At 44.9% G+C, this 20,508-nt stretch overlaps 1 protein-coding gene across 1 annotated transcript in view; it reads right to left on the bottom strand.

Annotated features, from left to right (window-relative positions):
* The window catches only part of PSIP1 (PC4 and SRSF1 interacting protein 1), a 135,621-nt gene that overhangs the window by 45,128 nt on the left and 69,985 nt on the right, over nucleotides 1-20,508 (bottom strand). Inside the window, exons 7-9 of the mRNA XM_056521122.1 lie at nucleotides 19,477-19,527; nucleotides 12,140-12,233; nucleotides 1,341-1,425 (exon numbers count right to left, since the gene is read on the bottom strand). Of these exons, the coding sequence (XP_056377097.1) occupies nucleotides 1,341-1,425; nucleotides 12,140-12,233; nucleotides 19,477-19,527 (230 nt within the window). The remainder of the gene's footprint in view (nucleotides 1-1,340; nucleotides 1,426-12,139; nucleotides 12,234-19,476; nucleotides 19,528-20,508) is intronic.

Raw genomic sequence — 20,508 nt, 5'->3', positions numbered from 1 at the left:
GAATAAAGTTACATTAAAACCAAGCACATCATTGTTTTTCTTGTGAAATTCCCAATTGATGTGTCACATGACCCTCTTCGTATTGAAAAAACAAAAGTTGGATTCAAAATGGCCGACTTCAAAATGGCCGCCATGGTCACCACCCATCTTGAAAAGTTTCCCCCTCACATATACTAATGTGCCAAAAACAGGAAGTTAATATCACCAACCATTCCCATTTTATTAAGGTGTATCCATATAAATGGCCCACCCTGTAGATTGTAGTCTTTGGGTAATGGCACTTAATTTTCTCCTGCAGAGAACTGAGTTCTATTCTTTATTAAAGAAATCAGATCCTTACAGATTAGTTATGTATCCTAACTACTTAATAAGATAATTCCCACATAATACATATTATATATTTAGTGCTGTATCTTAATACTTAAACTTCAGTAATATTTAATTTTCCCCTAGCCGTATGCACTATAGATATTAAGAGATTGGTTGGTGACTGGTTCACCCCCCTTTTCATGGACTACCTCCTATGTATAGGGCTACATAGGGGGCAGAGTATTTTGGACTGTGTACGGTTTTGCTGCTGGACTGAAAACTGTGGCCTGCCCTGTATTTTAGACTTGCAATAAAACAGATACTGTCAAAAATGAGCAGAACAGAGTCACTAGCTTACTCCGTTTGGCTCATTTAAATAATTGAGATCCAACAGCTTTATGGAATATTTGTGGTGTTAATGAACACTAATATGGCTGAACTGCATAAATAAAAACATTTTTTTCCCCTTGACACAGCGCCATCCCTTAGACCATAAGCTCTAACGAGCAGGCGCCTCACTCCCTTCCAGTATTTAGTGTTTATTATTGCAATGTCTGAAAATTACAATTTAAAGGGTACAAAAAAAAGCTGGGGGTCACCATGTATGGAGCAGGATCACATGAGGTTCCCGGTTCATACATCATTAAAGGGGTATTCCAGCCTTAGACATCTTATTCCCTATCCAAAGGATAAGGAATAAGATGTCTGATCGCAGGGGTCCCACCGTCAAGGCAGAGACATAAAGTCATGCCACGCCCCCCTCGATTTCTGTCTATTGAATGGGGCGTGTAGTCAGGTTTCAGTCTCACGAGCAGCGCCTGGCACAAGTGCTGCACATTGATCGGGGGGGGGGGGGGGGGGGGGTAGAGAAGAGAGATGGTATGCGGGTGATGTCAGATTCCCTTCAAAGCAGCCAATACACAAGGAGTCTGTGTACTCCCCCAATGACACAGGCAAGTAAAAAACTTGCGCAAAATACAACAGATCTAAATCTAAACAAGTAAAAAAACAAAAACAAAAAAAAATCTTACTTTTCAGGTTCCGGTGGAGGCGAAGGAGGTGGCCTTATTATCCTTGGCCTTCCTCTAGGTTTCTTCTGTACAACTTCTGGAGATACTAAAATTACATAAAAAGCAAACAAAAAAATTTAACAAAAATAAATAAAAAAATTCCATTATCCACTACAAAAACCTCTTAAAGGGTACCTTATATATATATATATATATATATATATATATATATATATATATATATATATATATATAAAAACTTTTGATATATTATAGATTAATGTATGCAGAACAACAATTGCATGTTATTAAAAAATATGCTTCTTTCTATTTAATTTTCCACTACCAGTCCTGGCCGCAAGCCCTTTTTATAGATTTCAGACTCATGCTGGAGTCCTAAATCTCAGACTGCAGCCAGGACACAGACAAGCTCAGCACTGCTCCCTGCCTGTCAATCAGACAGACAGGAGCCAGCACTGTGCTCATAGCAAAGCGGGTTATACTCCTGACTCTGCCTTACTGCATTCCCTCATTCATTTTACTATCTTATCTCCGATTTTTCTTGTCTCTCTGCACATGCAGTTGTAAACAGAGAGACAAGCTCAGCAGGCAGCTCTGAATCTTTTTCTCTCTGTTTACAACTGCATGTGCAGAGAGAAGAAAGACCGGAGCTTAGATAGTAAAATTAAATGAATGAGGGCATGCAGTAAGGCAGAGACAGGAGTATGCCCTGCTGTGCTATGAGCACAGTGCTGGTTCCTGTCTGATTGACAGGCAGGGAGCAGTGCTGAGCTTGTCTGTGTCCCAGCTGCAGTCTGAGATTTAGGACTCCAGTATGAGTATAAAATCTATAAAAAAAATATATATATATTTTTTAAAAAGGGCTTGCGGCCAGGACTGGTAGGGAGACCTCTAGTGGTCATTTTTTCAAAGTGGAAAATTAAATAGAAAGAAGCATATTTTTTTACTAACATGCAATTGGAAAGTTATTCTGCACACATTAATCTATAATATATCAAGTTTTTTGATGAAAGGTACTCTTTAACCCCTTCACCTCTAGGACGCAGCCCTTTTTTGCACATCTGACCACTGTCACTTTAAACATTAATAACTCTGGAATGCTTTTACTTATCAATCTGATTCCGAGATTGTTTTTTCGTGACATATTCTACTTTAACATAGTGGTAAATTTTTGTGGTAACTTGCATCCTTTCTTGTTGAAAAATCCCAAAATTTGATGAAAAAATTGAAAATTTTGCATTTTTCTAACTTTGAAGCTCTCTGCTTGTAAGGAAAATGGATATTCCAAATATTTTTTTTTGGGATTCACATATACAATATGTCTACTTTATATTTTCATCATAAAATTGACAAGTGTTTACTTTTGGAAGACACCAGAGGGCTTCAAAGTTCAGCAGCAACTTTACAATTTTTCACAGAATTTTCAAACTCGCTATTTTTCATGGACCAGTTCAGGTTTGAAGTGGATTTGAAGGGTCTTCATATTAGAAATACCCCATAAATTACCCCATTACAAAAACTGCACCCCCCAAAGTATTCAAAATGACATTCATTAAGTGTTTTAACCCTTTAGGTGTTTCACAGGAAAAGCAGCAAAGTGAAGGAGAAAATTCAAAATCTTCATTTTTTACACTTGCATGTTCTTGTAGACCCAATTTTTGAATTTTTACAAGGGGTAAAAGGATAAAATTTATACTTGAATTTGTAGCCCAATTTCTCTCGAGTAAGCACATACCTCATATGTCTATGTAAATTGTTCGGCGGGCGCAGTAGAGGGCTCAGAAGCAAAGGAGCGACAAGGGGATTTTGGAGAGTACGTTTTTCTGAAATGGTTTTTTGGGGGCATGTTGCATTTAGGAAGCCCCTATGGTGCCAAAACAGCAAAAAAAAAAAAAAAGAAAAGAAAAACATGGCATACCATTTTGGAAACTAGACCCCTTGAGGAACGTAACAAGGAATTAAGTGAGCCTTAATACCCCACAGGTGTTTCATGACTTTTGCATATGTAAAAAAAAAAAAAAAAAAATTTTCACTAAAATTTGTGTTTCCCCCCAAATTTCAAATTTTTGCAAGGGTTAATAGCAGAAAATACCCCCCAAAATTTGTAACCCCATCTCTTCTGAGTATAGAGGTACCCCATAAGTTGACCTGAAGTGCATTATGGGCGAACTACAATGCTCAGAAGAGAAGGAGTCATATTTGGCTTTTTGAGAGCAAATTTTGCTCGGGGGGGCATACCACAGGTGTTTCACGACTTTTGCATATGTAAAAAAAAAAATTTTTTTTTTTACCAAAAATGCTTGGTTTAGCAAAAATTTTACATTTTAAAAAAAGGTAATAGCAGAAAATACCCCCCAAAATTTGAAGCCCAATTTCTCCCGATTCAGAAAACACCCAATATGGGGATGAAAAGTGCTCTGCTGGCGCACTACAGGTCTCAGAAGAGAAGGAGTCACATTTGGCTTTTTGGAAGCAAATTTTGCTCTGGGGGCATGCCGCATTTAGGAAGCACCTATGGTGCCAGGACAGAAAAAAAAACCCACATGGCATACCATTTTGGAAACTAGACCCCTTGGGGAACGTAACAAGGGGTAAAGTGAACCTTAATACCCCACAGGTGTTTCACGACTTTTGCATATGTAAAAAAAAATTATTTTTTTTACACTAAAATGCTTGTTTTCCCCCAAATTTTACATTTTAACAAGGGATAATAGCAGAAAATACCCCCCAAAATTTGTAACCCCATCTCTTCTGAGTATGGAAATACCCAGTAAGTGGACGTGAAGTGCACTGGGGGCGAACTACAATGCTCAGAAGAGAAGGAGCATCATTGAGCTTTTGGAGAGAGAATTTGGCCATGTGCATTTCCAAAGCCCCCCCGTGGTGCCAGAACAGTGGACCCCCCACATGTGACCCCATTTTTAAAACTACACCCCTCACGGAAGGTAATAAGGTGTGCAGGGAGAATTTACACCCCACTGGCATTTGACGGATCTTTGGAACAGTGGGCTGTGCAAATTAAAAATTTTATTTTTCATTTTCACAGACCCCTGTTTCAAAGATCTGTCAGACACCTGTGGGGTGTAAATGCTCACTGTACCCCTTGTTACATTCCGTGAGGGGTGTAGTTTCCAAAATGGGGTCACATGTGGGTATTTATTGTTTTGCACTTATGTCAGAACCGCTGTAAAATCAGCCACCCCTGTGCAAATCACCAATTTAGACCTCAAATTTACATGGTGCACTCTCCCTTCTGAGCCTTGTTGTGCGTCCCCAGAACACTTTGCGCCCACATGTGGGGTATCTCCGTCCTCAGGAGAAATTGCGTTACAAATTTTGGAGGCTTTTTTTCTTTTACAGCTTGTGAAATTTTAAAGTATGGGGCAACACCAGTATGTTAGTGTACAAAAATGTTTTTTTTTTTTACACTAACATGCTGGTGTAGACCCCAACTTTACCTTTTCATTAGGGGTAAAAGGAGAAAAAGCCCCCCAAAATTTGTTAGACAATTTCTCCCGAGTACGGCGATACCCCATATGTGGCCCTAAACTGTTGCCTTGAAATACGACAGGGCTCCAAAGTGAGAGCGCCATGTGCATTTGAGGCCTAAATTAGGGATTTGCATAGGGGTGGACATAGGGGTAATCTACACCAGTGATTCTCAAACAGGGTGCCTCCAGCTGCTGCTAAACTCCCAGCATGCTTGGACAGTCAATGGCTGTCCGGAAATGCTGGGAGTTTTTGTTTTGCAACAGCTGGAGGCTCCGTTTTGGAAACACTGCTGTAGGATACGTTTTTCATTTTTATTGGGGGGGAAGGGGTGGTGGGGGGGCAGTGTACGTGTGTATATGTAGTGTTTTACTCTTTAATTTATGTTAGTGTAGTGTTTTTAGGTTACATTCACACTGACGGCGGATTACACCGAGTCTCCCGCTAGGAGTTTGAGCTGCGGCTGCTGCAGCTCAAACTTGAAGCAGGGAACTCACTGTAATCCGCCGCCAGTGTGAATGTAACCTGTACATTCACATGGGGGGGGGGGGCAAAACTACAACTCACAGCATGCACTGACAGAACGTGCATGCTGGGAGTTGTAGTTTTGCAACAGCTGGAGGCACACTGGTTGGAAAATACTGAGTTAGGTAATAGAACCTATTACCTAACTCGGTATTTCCCAACCAGTGTGCCTCCAGCTGTTGCAGAACTACAACTCTCAGCATGTACTGATTGCCAAAGGGAATGCTGGGAGATGTAGTTATGCAACAGCTGGAGGCACGCAAGTACAACTCCCAGCATGCCGAGACAGCCATTTGCTGTTCCTGAATGCTGGGAGTTGTAGTTTTGCAAGTTTTAGAGGGGTTCAGTATGGAGATCACTGACAGTGGTCTCTAAACTGTGGCCCTCCAGATGTTGCAAAACTACAAATCTCAGAATGCTAAGACAGCAAACTGCTGTCTGGGCATGCTGGGAGTTGTAGTTTTGTAACATCTGGAGGGCTACAGTTTAGAGACCACTGTCAGTGATCTCTAGCCTGAACCCCTCTAAATCTTGCAAAACTACAACTCCCAGCATGCCAACACAGCAAACCGCTGTCAAGGCATGGTGGGAGTTGTAGTTTTGCAACATCTGGAGGGCGACAGTTTAGAGACCACTCTCTAAACTGTCGCCCTGCAGATGTTGCTAGCAACAGACTCCCGGACATGCGGAGTCATACTCCCCTCCACCGCCGCCGTGATCACAGCCGCCGCCGCCGCTACTGCACGGTTCCCCCCGCTGTGCCCGGACACCGATGGGTGGGCATAGCGGGGGGAACCGAACTTTAACCCCCCCGCCCCCAGTCTGCTATTGGTCGGTCGCTCGGCCGATCAATAGCAGGGATAGGAGGGGTGGCAACCCTGCCACCTCACTCCTATCTCTTCAAGGGGGATCGAGGGTGCCTTATTTTATCGCGGAGCCGCCATTGATGGGCAGGGGGAGAGCGCTCCCCCTGCAAACACCATAGATGCCGTGATCATAACTGATCACGGCATCTATGGGGTTAATGCTGCCGGCCCCGGCGCGATCGCGGCAGCTGCGGTGGGACTCCGGCTCTGATTGACAGCTGAGTCCCACCCGCGATCTCGTATGCATACGTCCCGATGACGTATGCATACGTCCATTTGCGCAAACGTGTAATTCGCCTGGACGTATGCATACGTCCAATAGCGGGAAGGGGTTAAAGGGGTACTCCAGTGAAAACCTTTTTTCTTTTAAATCAACTGGTGGCAGAAAGTTAAACCTATTTGCAAATTACTTCTATTAAAAAATCTTAATCCTTCCAGTACTTATTAGCTGCTGAATGCTACAGAGGAAATTCCTTTCTTTTTGGAACACTGATGACATCACAAGCACAGTGCTCTCTGCTGACATCTATGTCCATTTTAGCAACCATGCATAGCAGATGTATTGCTAAGGGCAGCATGGTGGCTCAGTGGTTAGCACTGCTGCCTTGCAGTGCTGGGGACTTGGGTTCAAATCCCACTAAGGACAGCAATAAAGAAAGCGTTATTATTATTATTATAATAACGTCAGCAGAGAGAACTGTGCTTGTGATGTCATCAGAGTATTCCAAAAAGAAAAGAATTTCCTCTGTAGTATTCAGCAGCTAATAAGTACAGGAAGGATTAAGATTTTTTAATAGAAGTCATTTACAAATATGTTTAACTTTCTGCCACCAGTTGATTTAAAATAAAAAAGTTTTACACCAGAGTACCCCTTTAAACTTTTGTTTGACTGACACACAAAAAGGAGATTTTTTTGTACTCTGTAAAATCTTTTGTAGCCTTCATTAGGGGACACCTATACTGATGGGTATTTGTTCTTGCCACTAGGAGGCGCTGACAATAGGGAAAAAAATAAAATAAATCGGCTCCTCCCTGGCAGGATATACCCACCCACTGGAAGTGAGGTAATCCGTTTTGTCACAGAGCAGTAGGAGAAGCCAACAAAGAACTAGAAAAGAACCCCAGATTAAAATAAATAAATAAATAAATAAAACACAAGCGGAAAATATCATCCGGATCAAAAGTGAAGAAATGGGTGGGTGCGGTGTCCCCAATGAAGGCTATGAGAAAAGAGATTTTACGGTGTGTAAAAAAAAAAATAAAAAAAAAAAAAATTTTTCTCAGTCGCTCTTCATTGGGGGACACCTATACTGATGGAATGTACCAAAGCAGTCCCCCAGGGTGGGAAAAACCACCACCAGAGAAAGGTAATCAGCCCGGAGACAGTAAGGAAAAAACACATGTTGGCAGCCCCAGGAGCAGCGACGGCACAGAAAAGCGCACTTAGAAACGCCTGCTAAGCCACCGCAGAGCTCAGAGGCTAGGTAACCAAACGGGCCGGTGGGAATAGCTCCCTCAGGGCCGCAACTTAGGGAGGCTGACTGAGCCGCTCTGCTACAGAGCGCCGCCAATCCCCGCATGGTGGAGTGGTGGAGCAAAACTCGGCTGGAGGAGCACAGCGTTATGGCCGTGGGTAGCGCCCGCAGTTCGTAAGAAGAGGCCGTGGCGCGTGGGAACCTACAGCGGTGTCGCTGCCTCCCCTCTGTTTGCGCAGCCACATTCCGCCATAACCCCTGGATCGTGCGCTGGTACGGGGGAGAAGAAGGGCGGAGCCCTCAACCAGCACGCTGCGGACCCCCAGTGGGGGTAAAGTAAACCATATAGTTGGCCGAATGGAAGAACCCCACACATGACAGAAAGCTGTGCAGAGGTGAGCAGGGAAGAACACCAGCGGAGGGAGCCACTGCAAAGGGCTGGTGGCTGACCTAGTGTATTTCACAGAAACACAAACGCCCCCCCCCCCCAGGGGACCTGAGCGGGCCCCACACATTAAAGGGGTACTCCGCCCCTAGACATCTTATCCACTATCCAAAGGATAGGGGATAAGATGTCAGATCGCCGGGGTCCCGCTGCTGGGGACCCGGGGATCGCTGCTGCAGCACCCCGCTATCATTACTGCGCAGAGCGAGTTCGCTCTGCACGTAATGACGGGCAATACAGGGGCTGGAGCATCGTTATGTCACGGCTCCGCCCCTCGTGACATCACGGCCAGCCCCCGTCAATACAAGTCTATGGGAGGGGGCGTGGCGGTAGTCACGCCCCCTGCCATAGACTTGCATTAATGGGACGGGCCGTGATGTCATGAGGGGCAGAGCCATGACGTCACGCTCCTCCGGCCCCTGTATCGCCCGTCATTACGCACAGAGCGAACTCGCTCTGTGCAGTAAAGATGGCGAGGTGCCGCAGCAGCGATCAACGGGGTCCTCAGCAGCGGGACCGCGGCGATCTAACATCTTATCCCCTATCCTTTTATCCCTTTAAGCTCCCTATAAAGGATAGAGTCCCTTTTTAAGGGGGGGGGGGGGGGGAATGAAGAGGGATGAAGGGGGGTGGGGGGGGGGGGGTGGCGGGTGTACATACTCGCCTGCAGATGCCGTCTTATACTTTCCCCGGCGTCTTCAACCAGCTTATGGCCATGCTGCATCATACAAGGCTAAGATAGCGGGGCGAGCAGGGGCAAGAGGGGACCCGGACCCAGGGTGCAACCTCCAGGCGCTGGCCATTGTCGATAAGGGGTTGACAGCCCATACTCCTATATTCCGTGCCCCTTTGTCGCATATGGGGGAACAGGTAGCTCCATGCTCCTGAACCCCCACCTGAAAAAGGGAAATAAAAACCTAACTAGACATCCCTGACTAGAAAATAAAAAATACCAGGTCTGGGAAGCTCCCAGACCTGTGTCTTGCCTCCTATTGACACTAGCTAAAACCGATTACCTCACTTCCAATGGATGGGCATATCCTACAAGGGAGGAGCAGACTTTTCTTTTCCTAGTGTCAGCGTCTCCTAGAGACAAGAGCATATACCCATCAGCATAGGTGTCCCCCAATGAAAAGCGACCAGGAAAAAGAAAGCTGGATAACCCCTTTAACCTCTTAAGGACTCAGTGCGTACCTGTACGCCCTGAGCCCGGTCCCCGTGTTTAAAACGGGGTCACGCCGTGACCCCACATCACACTGGGCTAACAGCGCGCAGCACCGATTGTTGTGCCGCGCGCTATTAACCCTTCAGACGCAGCGGTCAAAGTTGACCGCCACGTCTGAAAGTGAAAGTAAACTCTTCCCGGCAGCTCAGTCGGGCTGATCGGGACATTGTGATAAAATCGCTATGTTCCAATTAGCTAGGACGCAAGCAGAGGTCTCTTTACCTGTCTCCGCAGCGTCCGATCGGGGTTTGATTGCTCCAAGCCTGAGCTACAGGTTCGAGCCCCTATCTCACTGATCCGTGCAAAGCTATGGCTTTGCAGGGATCAGCATAAGAGATCAGTGTGTGCAGTGCTATAGGTCCCACTGTACAAAAGAGAAAAAAAATCACATATTTGGTATAAACTATTTAATAAACTATTAAATTATTATGTTTCTGATGCAGCAAAATATTCCAAGCGCCAAAATTGCTGATTTTTGGTAACCTTATACCTCCCCCCCCCAAAAAAAAAACAAAAACTACACAAAAGTGGTACCGTTAAAAACTACAGCTCATGGTGCAAAAAACAAACCCTAACAAAACTCCATAGGTGGAAAAATAAAGTTACAGGGGTGAGAACATGGTAATGAAGGGGTTTTTTTACTCTCTCTTTTTCCAGTTTAAATATTTTTTTTAACCATATAACTGAAAAGTTATTCAAGTTTGGTATCATTGGAATCTTACTGACCATAGAATAAAGATAGCATGTCAGATTTCCGTTTTTTTGAACTCCGAAAAAATTATTGCCCTAAAAAAATAGTAGAATACCATATTTTTTTCAATTTTGCCCTACATATATATTTTTTCTGGCTTCATAAATACATTTTATGATTAAAAAAAAAATTCAGTGTAAAGTACAACTTGTCACATAGAAAATAAGCCCTAATAAAACTGTCAGTCGGAAGGTAAAAAAGTCCGATCAATACCAAAATGGTACCAATTCAGACAGATTACGGTGCAAAAAATAAGCCCTCAAACAGCCCACTATACGGAAAAATAAGTTATAGGGGTCTCAGAAATTGGCAATAAGTTATTTTATTTTTTTTAGAACTTTTTTAAATTGGTAAAATATGACGCAAACTACCGTATTTTTCACCGTATAAAGGGGGGGAAAGTTGGTGCATCTTATACGGCGAATACACACCTTTTGCGGCGGTCCCTGCGGCCATCAACGGCCTGGACCCGCGGCTAATATAGGACATCACCGATCGCGGTGATGCCCTGTATTAACCCTTCAGATGCGGTGATCAAAGCTGACCGCCGCGTCTGAAGCGAAAGTGACACTAACCCGGCTGCACCGGGAGAGACCTTACCTGCATCCTCGGTGTCTGCTTCGTGCCGAGATCCCTTGCATAGCCGGCACTCTCCGTCATCGTCATCATCATCATCATGTCGTCACGCATCCAATAGGAGCGTCGTGCATAGCGACGTGACGGCGGTGACGGAGAGCGAGGATACTGGGCAGCAGAGACGTTCCGGAGCGACGGGGACACGGCGACAGCGATGGAGGGCGACATCTAGGGAAGCGGTGATGGGTCAGGAGCGGCAGGGACACGTGAGTATTACCTCCTATACCAGTGGTTTTCAACCTGCGGACCTCAAGATGTTGCAAAACTACAACTCAGAGCATGCTGGGAGTTGTAGTTTTGCAACATCTGGAGGTCCGCTGGTTGAAGATCACTGTGACCTATACTTTACATTGTATTCTAGATTTTCCTCATTTAAAATTGGGTGCGTCTTATATGGCGGAGTGTCCTATAGGGCGAAAAATACGGTATACAAATTGGGTATTGTTTTAATTGTGATGACCAAAAGTATCAAGATTACTTGTTAATTTTACCACACTGAATAATGTGAAAATGAAACCACCCCAAATTTACCTCCCTCCCCCCACAATTTTAACTTCCCAAATATCTGTTTCAGATCGCGTGGGGGGGGGGGGGGGGGGGGGGGGGGCTGACCGCTGGGGCCCCCCGCAATCTCTCTGTACGGGGCCCCGGCTCGCTGGCCAGAGAGCACGTGTTGACCACGTGGCGGCCGACACGCCTGCTTGATACAACTCTGTGGCAGAGCCGGAGATTGCCGAAGGGGGCGTGTCAGCCGCCTCTTTGTGCGGTGGTCAACACGCTCTCTTCCCGCGGGCTGTCGGGGCCCCGTACATGAGATCGAGGGGGGTCCAACCGCTGGGGCCTTAGGATAGGGGATAAGTTTTTCACCACTGGATATCTCCTTTAATGAAATACTGGAGAGGTTGCAGGTTAGTTTGCCTCCTGTAGCATATCTTCTGGAACTGCTCAAAACTTTAAAACCTGTGGAACTGGATAGAGAAACTCACAAGCTCACTAGCTGACAGGAAGGCCACTCTTGAGCCAGAAACCGTTTTGTTATGCACAGGGTTAGCTGAACACCATAAAAAAAAATAAAAAAAAAATAAACACATATAGGAAAGAAAATTGACTTTATTTCCATTTCACCCAACAATTTTTTTTAAATAATATATTATATATAAAAAATATATATTTATAAAATACTATTTATGGTAAATTAAATATTACCATAAATAAAACCAAATTTGTGTCACAAAACACAAGATCTCATACTGTTATGCAATGGAAAAGCAGTGATGAAAAAAAAATAATATATAAAATTAAAATTGGCTGTACGAGAGGGTTCAGGATTAATATTTTTTTCTAGCATTAACAGTTTAACATTGTTCAAAACATAAATGTGTCATACCCAACTTCGGTGGTCTGCCACGCTTTGGGCTAGGTTTGGGTGGAGTCTGTGGGGTAGCAGCTGCATTGCGCTCTGCCTCTGCCATAATATCCACCTGAAATTAAAGTAAAAATACACAGATGATATGAATAGCATACTGAAACAGACTTTAGAAGAGTATGTTTTAGAGACACTCAACACACTTTGGGCATATGGCTACAGTGCTTTAACTGCTACTGTTACCAGGAATATGCTTGTGAAGCTGCGCACACACAGTGCACTAGGGCTTCACAAGCATATTGTCGGCATATCCTTATAAATAAATTAGGGATCTTTCACAGTACCATATATATCCTCTGAATCATTCCCTCCCATCATGAACTTCTGATAACGGGTCATCCTTTATCAACAGTTACCGTCAGTTATTGGTTATCAAAAATAACAGACTAATAACTGCAGTTATAAATTTAACATTGAAGTCTATGGATGAACACAAACAGCATCTGTTATTTTCATATTCCGTTATGATCAGTTTAGTTATTGCTACGGAGCATGCTCAGGAAGTCCCATAGGGAAATAAGGGGGTTAAAAAGGGGATACATTTAATATTTAAAATTGAATAATCCCTCTGGGATTCAGGTTCCACATTGCTCCAGGGCCGAACTGCCTCTCTCTGGCTACGTCACACAGTTGATTGACACACAGGGCTCATCTGCCTGCAGCCCTGTATCTCTGCTGCATATGCGCCGGCTGTCAATCAACTGCGCAACATAGCCGCAGAGCAGACCTGGGCTCTGCCTCACAGACTGTTGGTCCGGTTCAAGGAGGATGATGTTTTTTGGAAAGTATAAAACAGCCTAAATGTATTTGTAAAGGTATGCCAAGAATAGGCTTTTGAAGATCTAGTGCACTGCGTGTGCAGCTTCACAAGCATATTCTTTGTGACCGTTGCATTTTAAAGATGTTATCCATAAAACAGATTTTGTTATGCTCCATTAGAGAATAATGATGTAATGGAGGAAGTCCCCATTTTCTGATTTTCCATCTCTTGTCCAAAGAAAAGAGTTGTAAAAAACACCATTTAATAGAGATGAGTGAAGTTACAGTAATTCCATTCGTCATGAACTTCTCGTCTCGGTAGTTGATGACTTTAGCCTGCATAAATGAGTTCAGCTTTCAGGTGCTCCAGTGGGCTGGAAAATGTGGATACAGTCCTAGGAGAGAGTCTCCAGCCCACCGGAGCACCTGAAAGCTGAACTAATTTATGCAGTCTAAAGTCAGCAACTGCCGAGCCGAGAAGTTCATGACGAATCAAATTACTGTAACTTCGCTCATCTCTACCATTTAACACACTGGAGGGTGTCTTGTTCTGCAGTGCACAATACAACTGTTACACAGTGCCCAAATAAACTGGTTATTTTTTCCAGTGAGGACACAGCAAGAAAATTTAAGTGCTTTTCCACAGAATGGGCCGATGGCACTTTTTTCTGTGGAAAAAAATAAAAATAAAATCCACAGCATACCCACCTGAGGATTTTTAATAATTTTTTTCTTTCTGCTGCTTTAAAATCGAAGGAGCAGTAATAGGGTCAGGAGCTCTCTGTTTAAGAGAGTGTGTGACTGGACGTCTTCTCTACAAGATAGACAACGCGACTGATCCTAAGAGATCTGTGCAGTATGGCTAACATAATAATAGTAATTAGCTTTATTATACTTTTTTACACCATGGATAGGTTTTTTGCCAGATGAGCCATTTACCATAAAAAAAAAAAAAAAAAAAAAAAAAAAGCAACGTGCAGAATTTTTCAAACTATTAAAATAAGACACGCAAAAATATAAATGGAAAAAAAAAACTGCTGATGTTTGGTCACATTACATGCCAGAAAAACTAAATAAAAAGTGATCAAAAAGTCCCAGCAGAAATGGTCCTAATAAAAACTACTAATCACAGCACAAAAAAATAGCCCTCATACAGCCCTGGTGCGCTAAGTAATGGACATCAAGGGCATACTTGTACCTTCAATGGGGGGCATTTACTAATCTTTTACTATGTAGTCTGGTTTTTACCCTGTTTTTTTCTACTTCATTTTTGACTATGTGCGACAAATTTACTAAATTGCTGCACGGCATTAATAAATTTGGCACACATAGGCAAAAGTGGGAAATTTACTTCATGTAGTCGAAAAAATAGTCTGTTCCTTTTTCCTGCTGTCTGAATAGGTTTGGCTGCTGGTTTCCTTCTGGATCTTTTGTTTTTGAGTTTTTTTTAGCTTTTTCACCACATCTAAATAATTCAATAACTACAGTGGTCCCTCAAGTTACAATATTAATTGGTTCCAGGAAAACCATTGTAAGTTGAAACCATTGTATGTTGAGACCATAACTCTATGGAAACAGGGTAATTGGTTCTAAAGGCACCAAAATGTCATCCAAAAATAGGAAAAAGTGACAAAGAAAAATAAGTAGATAACTGATATAGATAAAGCAAATCCTTACATATAAAAGTAAGAAAGATCTGCTGGGAGCTGTAAATCACTGTCTATGTCAGTGTTTCCCAAGCAGGGAGCCTCCAGCTGTTGCAAAACTATAACTCCCAGCATGCCTGGACAGCCAAAGGCTGTCCGGGCATGCTGGGAGTTGTAGTTTTGCAAAAAATGGGGCCACCCTGCTTGGCAAACACTGGTCTATGTAGAGGACAGGAGCTTCTTCAGGGGTCCTGTACAGTACAGGCAATGTCCAAAACAAGTAATGGAGTTGCCCTCACCTGGTGTCCAAAAGAGCAGCTAACCCTGATACAGGTAAAGTGTACAGAACATGTAATACCAGTCAGTGCATACACTTCAGTAATACAGGGGTTTTACCAGTGAATGCCCATTTTGATTGGTTGGTTCTTCCAGCCATTGACACGTTTTACAGATCTGGACTGTCTGTAGCATTGTATGTTGAGTCTGGTTTCAACTTACGATGGTCCAGAAAAGACCATTGTATGTTGAAACTATTGTATGTTGAGGCCATTGTAAGTTGAGGGATCACTGTAAATTGTAGTCATGGCTCAGAAGTGGTAAACGGCGTTTAGTGTGTGTGTGTGTGTGTGTGTGTGTTTATTACATATTTTTCTCCCTAAATGTACTTACACTTTTTTTTTTTTTGGTTACTTCTTCTACAGATCTGTGTATCCTGTGGACTCCTTCGGATTCGGTGGACTACTTCGATGACCAGCGTTTTTCTTTGCTTGATGTTAATAAAATGGTTAACGAGGGCTTGTGGGGGAGTGTTTTTTGTAATAAATTTTTTTTAAAACCTGTTGTGTTTTATTTTTATTTTACTTTACTAGACAGGCTTAGTAGTGGAAGCTGTCTTATAGACTGAGTCCATTACTAAACCGGGCTTAGCGTTAGCCACAAAAACAGCTAGCGCTAACCCCCAATTATTACCCCGGTACCCAACACCACAGGGGTGCCGGGAAGAGCCGGTACCAACAGGCCCGGAGCGTCAAAAATGGCACTCCTGGGCCTAGGCGGTAACAGGCTGGCGTTATTTAGGTTGGGGAGGGCCAGTAACAATGGTCCTCGCCCACCCTGGTAACGTCAGGCTCTTACTGTTTGGTTGGTATTTGGTTGAGAATAAAAATAGGGGGACCCTATGCGTTTTTTTAATGTATTTAATTATTTATTTAAAAAAAAAAAAACGCATAGGGTCCCCCCTATTTTCATTCTCAGCCAAATACCAACCAAACAGTAACAGCCTGACGTTCCCAGGGTGGGCGAGGACCATTGTTACTGGCCCTCCCCAGCCTAAATAACGCCAGCCTGTTACCGCCTAGGCCCAGGAGCGCCATTTTTGACGCTCCAGGCCTGTTGGTACCGGCTCTTCCCGGCACCCCTGTGGCGTTGGGTACCGGGGTAATAATAGGGGGTTAGCGCTAGCTGTTTTTGTGGCTAGCGCTAAGCCCAGGTTAGTAATGGACTCTGTCTATAAGACAGCTTCCACTACTAAGCCTGTCTAGTAAAGTAAGAAAAAAACACAACAGGTTTTAAAAAATTTTTATTACAAAAAACACTCCCCCACAAGCCCTCGTTAACCATTTTATTAAAATCAAACAAAGAAAAACGCTGGTCATCGAAGTAGTCCACCGAATCCGAAGGAGTCCACAGGATAAACGGATCTGAAATGAGAAGAAAACAAAAAAAATGGGTTAGTACATTTATTATCACCTGCTCACACATCTCCCGCCCCGCACGACTACAACTGCCAGCATGCCCTTACAGTAAGGACATGCTGGGAGTTGTAGTTGTGTGGTGCAGGAGATGTGTGAGCAGGTGATAATAAATGTGACAAGCTTGTCCCCTGCCCCCAGCTGCAGGACTACAACTCCCAGCATGCCCTTACAGTAAGGTGGGGCGGAGGCCGGGCACAGTGTTTCCCAACCTGGGACTTGTAGTTTTGCAACATCTGGAGGCACCCTGGTTGGGAAACACTGTTTTAGGCCAGTGTTTCCCAACCAGGGTGCCTCCAGATGTTGCAAAACTACAAGCCCCAGCATGCCTGGACAGTCAAAGGCTGTCTAGGCATGCTGGGAGTTGTAGTTTTGCAACATCTGGAGGCAACCTGGCTGGGAAACACTGGCCTAAAACAGTGTTTCCCAACCAGGGTGCCTCCAGATGTTGCAAAACTACAAGCCCCAGCATGCCTGGACAGTCAAAGGCTGTCCAGGCATGCTGGGAGTTGTAGTCTTGCAACAACTGGAGGCACCCTGGTTGGGAAGCCTGCGCAACTTACCGGCTTCCGTAGGATCCAGCGCCGCGCGACAGTGCCGCGCGACGATCTCCGACAGCGATCGTCGCTGGAGCCTCGGAAGGGTAAGTGAACCTCTTCGCCGGTCCCCTTCAGCTGTTTAGTTTTGCAACAGCTGGAGGACTACAGTTTACAGACCACAAACCAGGGGTCTGCAAACTGTGGCCCTCCAGCTGTTGCAAAACTACAACTCCCAGCATGCCCGGACAGCCAATGGCTGTCCAGGCATGCTGGGAGTTGTAGTCTTGCAACATCTGGAGGCACCCTGGTTGGGAAACACTGTTTTAGGCCAGTGTTTCCCAACAAGGGTGCCTCCAGCTGTTGCAAAACTACAACTCCCAGCATGCCCGGACAGCCAATGGCTGTCCAGGCATGCTGGGAGTTGTAGTCTTGCAACATCTGGAGGCACCCTGGTTGGGAAACACTGTTTTAGGCCAGTGTTTCCCAGCAAGGGTGCCTCCAGCTGTTGCAAAACTACAACTCCCAGCATGCCCGGACAGCCAAAGGGTGTCCAGGCATGCTGGGAGTTGTAGTCTTGCAACATTTGGAGGCACCCTGGTTGGGAAGCTTGCGCAACTTACCGGCTTCCGTAGGATCCAGCGCTGCACGACACTGCCGCGCGACAGTGCCGCGCGACGATCTCCGTCAGCGATCGTCGCTGGAGCCTCGGAAGGGTAAGTGAACTTCTTCGCCGGTCCCCTTCAGCTGTTTAGTTTTGCAACAGCTGGAGGACTACAGTTTACAGACCACACACCAGTGGTCTGCAAACTGTGGCCCTCCAGCTGTTGCAAAACTACAACACCCAGCATGCCCTGACAGCCAAAGCCTATGGCTCTCAGGGCAGGAGCCCGGGCTGACATTACAGTGCAGCCGCCCGGGCTCCTCATACGGCCTCCCCGCTACCCCCTTGTCTCCCGTCCGGGCTCCTCACACGGCCTCCCCGCTACCCCCCCCCCCCCTTGTCTCCCGCCCGCGCCGCTCAGCTCCCGCTGCTCCAAGACTACAACTCCCAGCGTGTCCTCACTGTAAGGCCATGCTGGGACTTGTAGTCTTGCAACAGCAGACAGATGGGAGTTGTGTGGCGCTGGCAGGTGAGAGGGGTGGGATGTAAATCACTGTAGTGACTGTAGTGCCCCGGTAGCGCAGTGAGGGTAGCGGGGAGAAAGTATGTCGGAGCCCGGGCGGCAGCAGCTTTTCCTGCTCCATGTTGGAGCTGGAGTAAATTTAGTCAATTTTTACGGCCGTTGCAACAGTTTATTGCGCAACTGCGACTGTCTCAGTTAATAAATTCCTGACCACTGCAAGTCAAAACTGAAAACTTGCGTAAATTAAGCGGGAAAAAAAAATTTGACTTTCTAGCTCTTGCTAGGGAAAGTCGCACAATTTATAGGGTAGGCGCAATTGCGACAATTTTGCGCCAAAAATAGTCAGAAAAAAATGACTAAACCCCTTAGTAAATGCCCCCCAATGTTTTTAACAGGTTAAAGTAGTAAAATACCCAACTATGTAAGTATGGGTATAGTTGTAATGAAATTGACCGAGATTTATCAAACTGTGTGAGAGAAAAAGTGGGAATATTTTCCAACAGCAACCAATCACAGCTCGGCTAACGAGTTCTGGTAAAGTGAAAGCTGAGTGATTGGTTGCTGAGGGAAAATCACTCCACTTTTCCTCTCACAGTTTAATAAATCTGGGCCAACATGTCAGTTTTATCAAAGTGCACTGCATAAAAATTACATTTTCTAATAATTGCAAAGTTGCATTTTTACCCTTAAAGGGGTTCTCCGGTGCTTAGACATCTTTTCCCCTATCCAAAGGATAGGGGATAAGATGCCTGATCGTGGGAGTCCCGCCGCTGGGGACCCCCGGGATCTTGAACGCGGCACCCTGTTTGTAATAAGTCCCAGGAGCGTGTTCGCTCCGGGTCTGATTACCGACGACCACAGGGCCAGCGGCGTGTGACGTCACACTCTAACCCTCAATGCAAGCCTATGGGAGGGGGCATGACAGCTATCACGCCCCCTCCCGTAGGCTTGCATTGAGGGGCGGAGGCATGACGTCACACGCCACGGGCCCGGTGGTCGCCTGTAATCAGACCCGGAGCGAACACTCTCCGGGGACTGATTACAAACGGGGTGCCGCGATCATGATCCCGGGGGTCCCCAGCGGCGGGTCTCCCGCTATCAGGCATCTTATCCCCTATCCTTTGGATAGGGGATAAGATGTCTAAGCACCGAAGAACCCCTTTAAAATAATAATGCTTTTCGTTTGCTTAAGAGTGTGATAAAAGGTATCATTACAATGTACGTTTGGTCGCGCAAAATACAAGCTATCATATGGCTCTGTGTATGGAAAAATCATAAGCGTTATGGCTATTAGGAGACAAGGAAAAAACTAAAATGCAAACATTTTATTGACTGTCAAAGACAAAAATCTGCTGTGTCTTTAAGTGGGTCATTTAGCCATACATATTCATCTGTCAGCTGACATCCATCTATAGAGGTTTCTACTTGTATACCGTAGTTTTTTGATCTCCTACTATATTCTACACAATTTTTTATTACCTTTCTTTTTCTTCCTCTTTTGGCCTTGACAACAGGAGGAGCAGGAATAGCCTGACATAGAAGGATAAAAACAGTAATTGTTAGTAACTCTCTTAGTAATTCCCAATAGACTTTTGCCTTTTCTTTTTTGAACATGCCAGGAATTACCAAACTAACACAATCACAAGGATCAAACTACTGCTCCTCATCTCCAAACGCAAGCACCACCACATCATTCTAATCATTGGCAGAGGTCAGGGATATTATGTCAAGAAATACTTTTACAAATCACTTTGCCAGCTGCTGTTGAAAAAGCATGTTAAACACCTGTGATTAAAGGGGTACTCCACCCCTAGACATCTTATCCCCTATCCAAAGGATAGGGGATAAGATGTCTGATCGCAGGGGTCTCTCCACTGGGGAACCCCACAATCTCTCCTACAGCACCCAGTCATCTGCTGCACGGAGCGAACTTAGCTCCGTGCTTGATGATGAGCGATACAGGGGTCAGAGTATTGTGACATCATGGCCCCGCCCCTTATGACGTTACACCCCGCCCCTCAATGCAAGTTTATGGGAATGGGCATGACGGCCACCACCTGTATCGCCCGTCAGGCACGTAGCGAAGTTCACTTCTTGCAGCAGATGACAGGGGGGTGCTGCAGGAGAGATCGTGGGGGTTCCCAGCGGCGGGACCCCCGGAATCAGACATTGCAAAGCCAATATAGAGGGCAAAATCCAATTTTCAGAAAGTGAACTAATACCCTGTTACTAGCAATCAAGACTGGTACCTTCCAAGAAATAGTCATGGTCTCACTGCTGCAAGTGAGTGACAAGCCAGAAAGGCCAACACCATCCACTGCGCATGATCAGAGGTTTGGGCAAAGGCCGAGAATCGCATTTCGTAATCACGTCTCACGCAAGATTAAAAAATAAATTTCAGATTTTTTTTTGGAGGGGCCTGTATGTTATATACCAACATAAATCAACTCATTTTAACCTGTTAAAGACGAAGGGCATACAGGTACGCCCTTGTATCCTGGTACTTAAGGA

The sequence above is a fragment of the Hyla sarda genome, chromosome 1 (genome assembly GCF_029499605.1).
Source record: "Hyla sarda isolate aHylSar1 chromosome 1, aHylSar1.hap1, whole genome shotgun sequence".
NCBI lineage: Eukaryota > Metazoa > Chordata > Amphibia > Anura > Hylidae > Hyla > Hyla sarda.
Note: the sequence above shows the minus strand (reverse complement) of the source record. Positions and strands in the feature narration are given on the sequence as shown.